Below are 6,000 nucleotides of genomic sequence, written 5' to 3' on the forward strand. Positions count from 1 at the left end.
AACAGTATGCAGCTCAGAAACCATAAGCCCCACAGCAGCCAAACTTTGCAGATAAAAAAATGGAAATGTCACCCACTACTCAGAAACAAAGAATTACACCAATCTACTAGATGTTGGTTGGCGCTATAACAGCCCATTTTACATTTTGGAACGGTCTGTCGTAAATAACTGATATCACTTGTGTATAGAATTGGTGATGTCACCAGTGATGTCACTCAAGCACTTGATGATGTCATCAGTGATATCACTTGTCAATTGTTGTGATGTCATCAATGAGTGATGTGATCAGTTCTACTACAACTACAACTATTACACTACTACTACTACTACTACTATTACTGCTGCTGCTGCAACTACTACTACTACTGGTTGGACCCCGTCATCGCCGCTTGCGGCTATATTTATTATTATTATTAACATTATTATTTTCCTGATTGTTGATACCAGAGAATTGAGAATCCATCCTGGCTCGTATGTCCACAGCTCACAGCTCTTCTCTCTCACATGCTGACTCAGGCAGACATGACCGTTATTGCTTCTATTATCAGGACAGTGTAGCTCTGACCTTTCACCTCCTATTGGCTGCGTGTACAGACAACTGAAATCTAGGAACTGAAACTATTGGCCAGTTGAGACTTGTTCTCTTCTTCAGACTCCCCCCCCGCCAAATAAATAAATAATAATAATAATTATTATAATAAAGGTAATAATAATAATAATAATAATAATAATAATAATAATAATAATAATAATAATCAATAATTGACATATTGTATGTCAGTGATTTTCTCATTCGCAACCTTTTTCATATCAAGGAGCCCTAATTTAGTCCACATTAGACCCAAATCTGAGAAGATTTTTTTAGATTGTCAGGTATGATTTTGTCCAGAATTCCATGAGTGATAGATACATACATGATCAAAACAGTCATTCTTCTACATTCTCTAACTGTGTTAACATCTTGTAAATTAAGTAATCGCCCCTCAAGGACCCCAGGTTGAGAACCACTGTTAACAGCTACAGTATTTACATATGTGCCACTCTGACAATTGGGCCGACTCATTGCCATAACAACAAAATTCTGAACGCAAGATTAGCCGGGGGGGGGGGGGGGGGGGGGGGGGGGGGGCTTGACATTCCTACCTCAAAATAAGCCCGTTGTAATATCTAGTAATATAGTCGTAATTAGCCTAGTCCAACCTGAGAATCCAGGACCAGTCTAAAGCCCCAAACGCACTGGGAGCGTCAGACGCTCGCGTTTTGAAGTCCACCCATTGTTTTAAATGGCCGAATGCACACCAAGAGCGTTCTGACGTGTCAAACTGCCTTGACGCCCGTACTCTGAACCTGTTTCAATTTTGGAGCCTCAAATGAGGTTCCAGCAGCGACCAAAGCGCTCTGAGCTTCCCCCTCCCTCTCTGCCCACTTTCATCCCTGTCTGTCTCGCTATGCTCCTCAAACAAATCCGACGGCAGTTTAAATACAGCAAGCATGTAAATGCGCTACACTATAGCAAGACTGTCTGAACAAAGTGAGAATAATGGTCGAAATGCATCGGCTTGCGTCACGTTTTGCTCCCAGTGCATTTGGGGCTTATGGCTTAGACTAGTCTTAAACCATCTTTATGCAACTGGGCCCATCTGCTTCTGGATAAGAGCCCCAGCTAAATTTATATAACAAATTTAAAAAAGCCAACGCTGCTCTGATCAGCACTGAGTTCGTGACAACTACAGAATGAGAAGGGAAAAACAAATCAGCATTAAAAATGAGCAAGACAAAAAGTCCTGGAGTCCTGACAGAGCGAGACCGAAAACCTCTGTCTTCTTCCTAATGTTCAAAAATAAAAAGCCCAAAATATCTGAGCAGGATCTGAATTCCCACCCACTTCCCAGTGTGTAAAGTGTCACGGGCAATCAAAAAACCCTGAAGCTACATTTAACACAAACTACATCAACTGCTATCAACCAATCACCATTGCGTAAATGAAATAATATTTAATTTGAGCTACAGTGTCATCGCATTACGCAAACAGAACGAATGATCCTGCTTCTTCAAAATGCTATCAGAAGCATATGAAGGATGTTCATTCAGTCAGTGGAAATCACAGTCAGCAAGATCATAATGAGAGATTATAGGAGTTTAGAGAGAAGGATTATGCAATTTTAGAAATACAGAAAGAGAGATTGTGATAATAAGAGTTTATGAAATATTATGAGACTATAAGCATTGCGAAATAGAAACTGTAATATTATAAAAGATTAGAATGAGAGATTATATTATAAGAGTTTAGAAAGAGATTATAACAATCATAAGAGTTGATTAAGTTAATGAAGTGATTATAAATCTATAGTAATCATCTCCGCAAATCAGACCAGACTCAGTCACGCTCTCAAAGATCTAAACTTCTCTCTCCCCAGCTGTCTTCCTCCAGTACATTCACACACAACACCAGATCGTTTATTCAGAGAGAGGCCACTCACCCTCTGTCTCCGTCTGTAGGTGAAGTTCTTCCACAGCAGCAAGCCCAGCTGAGTCGAGACGGTGGACATCTCTGCCCGGGTCCTGCTCCGCGCTCACTCTGCACTCGCTCAAATGACTCGCCGCCCGCACCTCAGTCTGGGAAAAAGACAATGAGACGTTCAGACAGCCAATCAGCACGTGGCTCCAAGGTACCGGGGTCAAAGGTCATCTGCTCTATCTGCAGCTGACAACATCACACCTCCTCATCCTCAGATCTTCCTCCTCACATGGAGGCATTTGGCAGACTGAAGTTTGACTGATACGGGGTCTTCAAGGCTGATATACCGATAACTCTAATAAAGCTGGTCTGGTGACGGCCGATATTCAACAAATTCGGCCAAATTAGATTCCAGCTTCTTACCTGAATATTTTCTGGACCTTTTTTTTGGTCCTTGAATATTCTGTAGTAATCAACAGTGAATATTTGTATATTCTGCAGCAGTGCTATTTAAACCACATTTAAAAAAACAAGGGCAAGTTCGGCCCAGGAAAAAAAGTTAAAAACATGCACATCACAGCCGAAATCAGGCAGGTGTAGAGCTGGAAGAAGACACTGGGAAAAGAAATAAAACAGCCCGCACACTGCAAGGGCTCCAGCCAGGTGAGGTTTCTGTTATTGCACCGGTGGTGACGTTTCGAGCAGGGTGCCTGCTCTTCTTCAACTTTGGCCCAGGCCCACGTGTGTCATGTAGCAACCAGCAGGCGACCTCATGCAACTCAAGCCCATTCGAGCAAACTACATTTTTCAACAGCCCAAGTTTGGCACTGATTACATCACTCATGACATCATCACTGATGACATCATCAATGTTATCCATTCCTGACTCACCCCAAAATGTCTTCTCTTGGCCATGTGCTGCACAGGCTGCGCAAGTGGTAAAAAGACTTGTGATTTGTGATAACAAATCTGTGTATCCAGAAAAAATTTATGTGCCCCGGCCCCATCCCCCCATAGCCCACTGAGGTCACGGTGTTCCTCTCTGCCAAAACATTTCCTCGATATCCACTCGTTCTGACCGGCCCCACTGCTAACAAGTGCCTACATTTAGAGAATGAGAGAGAGACGGAAAAAAACGAAGATCCCAATCCCAAAATTGAAAACTGAATATGTACCCAACAAACGGATATCCGGGTCAAGCACTACACTGATTGACATTTTTCACCATTTTGTGACAGGCTCTCCAGGAACAATGCACCCCCCCCCCCCACACACACACACACACACACACATCACTGACGTCTTCCTAGCAGCTCTGCTAATTTGCATCAGAGGAAGTGAATTAATTAAGTGCAAACTGCAGCGTGTGTGTGTGTGTGGGGGGGGGGTCGAATTGGGGGTGCATTGTTCCTGGAGAGTCCGCCCCAAATAGTCTGTAAATCCATGATTAGATCAGCTTTCTACCACTGCCGATGATGACTTTGATCAGAAACAGGGATGGTCAATTTAATTGGGAAATACCTGGTGAAATAAATCAATTAAACCTAATTAAAAAGTCAAACATCTCAGGTTTACAATATACTTTCCACACAGCCAAAGTCTGTGTTATAATGTGTTTTTTAGGCTTTCTGTTACATGTAACAGGCACTGCGAGGTACATCTGATGCTTCTAGTTTTCCACCTATTAAAATCTCTTTCAAACAAAAATGATCATTTCTCTTGGCCTACATCAGCTCAGTCTCTTAGCAGGTTTCGAATGCAGCTGCAGTTCAGTTTTGATTTCAGTGTAAACGCTGACAGCTAACAGCTATCTATGCACATTTTGGATATTAAGTTAGTTCATTATGATTTGTGTCATTAAACTGTTATATCAGTTTTTAAGTAGTAGTAGAGTAGATTACAATAAAATTGCAACACCCTCTCCCCACACACACATAAATAAATAGATACATACATAGTACATACATACTCACACACACACACACACACACACACACACAAAGGTGATTACGCCCCCAGCGGCAGGAGGAGGAACTCCATTAAACTCTTTTGTATTTTTTCTCTCACCTCTGATTAGAATGGACAGAATATAGTATAGCTATTAGCTACTGATTCCAACCCCTGAAGCCAAACACACACACACACACACACACACACACACACACACACACACACACACACACACACAGAACATCCTACTGTCTATTAGGCCACTAAAATGAAATATAATATAATAATATAATAAAACTAAAATGTTCCCAAATTGTTTTGGAAATAACCTAAATGGAAGAAACATAATGGCATGCTTCGTGCATTGTTTTTTAATCCATGTTTATACACATGTTAACTTAAACTTCGAAATTTTCCACTGATTGGAGTTTATTGTTTCCTTTTTAGTTTCCATTTTCTTTTCTTTTTTGCGAGACTTCATCTTTTGCTTGACCAGGAATTACCTTATCGTATAATCTTATCTTCGGCTGGACTATGCATAAGATATGGCAACAAAGAGCTGTCCAAATTCACACGAATAAATCAATCCACTGATAATAGTAGCATATAGTATTTTGAGCTGCATTTTAAAGAGCAGCTGGTCCTCACACGTTACCTGGGCTAACTCAGGTTATCTGTACCCCAAAATCCTCCATGAAGCAACAAGTCAGAGAGAAAGTAGAGGGGAAAATACAGCAGAGGAAATACCTTTGTTGTGTGGTGAGGAAGCCCCAGACAAACTCTCATATCAGCCAGCAGGTAAGTTGCGTTATCTCTGCCCAGGCGCGTCTCCCACTGCTGCTCTGCTCTCAGACTCTACACACCGAGTCGACAGACCCTCCTCCTAAACACAGACACACATCCGCTGCTGACAAACCGCACGGCGTCAAGCCACATGCGCTAACATACACCGCATCCGGTAAGGGTTGTCAAAATAAAGCATCTGTGTGCTTATTATTTTCGATTCGTTATCAACACAAACCCATGGCCAGTTATCATCACAGATCACACACAAAACATGCTAACACAAATACAAAACATCCATACAACCAACATCACTAGGCCACCAGAAGAACTATAGCCTACACGTTACTTCCAAATCATACCCCATTCAGCTTTGTTACATTATCTGTTCATTTTCATCACCTCTTTTATGAAATTCTGAAATTCACTATTTATTTATTCTATAGCTTTGATCTGCACAGTAACACACACACACACACACACACACACACACACACACACACACAGAAATATAAATATTTGTTATCCAATAAAAGGAAACATAGCAGCAATCGTGTGGAAGTGTTGTCAGTGATGTGATTGTCTGACAAAATAAAGTCACAATAATACAATTATTTTCTCTTTGGCAGATTTTTGATGTTGTCGGTAGGGTGTTAGACTCTTGTATCCGTTTTATAAAATGGGTTCTGATTCAGTCTGACATGGGATGCATGCAGTTGGCGTAAGCTACATAAGGATATGTTATAATTGTCAAGAATAACTTTTCTGGGGGAAACACTGAATTATTTGGATTTTTGGAAATATAAATC

At 41.1% G+C, this 6,000-nt stretch overlaps 1 protein-coding gene across 1 annotated transcript in view; it reads right to left on the bottom strand.

Moving 5' to 3' along the window:
- abca4a (ATP-binding cassette, sub-family A (ABC1), member 4a) overlaps window positions 1-5,265 on the bottom strand; it is a gene marked incomplete at its 3' end in the record, with an annotated part of 30,096 nt that extends 24,831 nt beyond the window's left edge. The window contains exons 1-2 of the mRNA XM_083651883.1: window positions 5,156-5,265; window positions 2,481-2,616 (exon numbers count right to left, since the gene is read on the bottom strand). Of these exons, the coding sequence (XP_083508009.1) occupies window positions 2,481-2,549 (69 nt within the window). The 5' untranslated portion in view covers window positions 2,550-2,616; window positions 5,156-5,265. The remainder of the gene's footprint in view (window positions 1-2,480; window positions 2,617-5,155) is intronic.
- Window positions 5,266-6,000: the final 735 nt, after the last annotated feature.

The sequence above is a fragment of the Poromitra crassiceps genome (assembly GCF_964638095.1).
Source record: "Poromitra crassiceps genome assembly, chromosome: 15".
Taxonomy (NCBI): Eukaryota; Metazoa; Chordata; class Actinopteri; order Beryciformes; family Melamphaidae; genus Poromitra; species Poromitra crassiceps.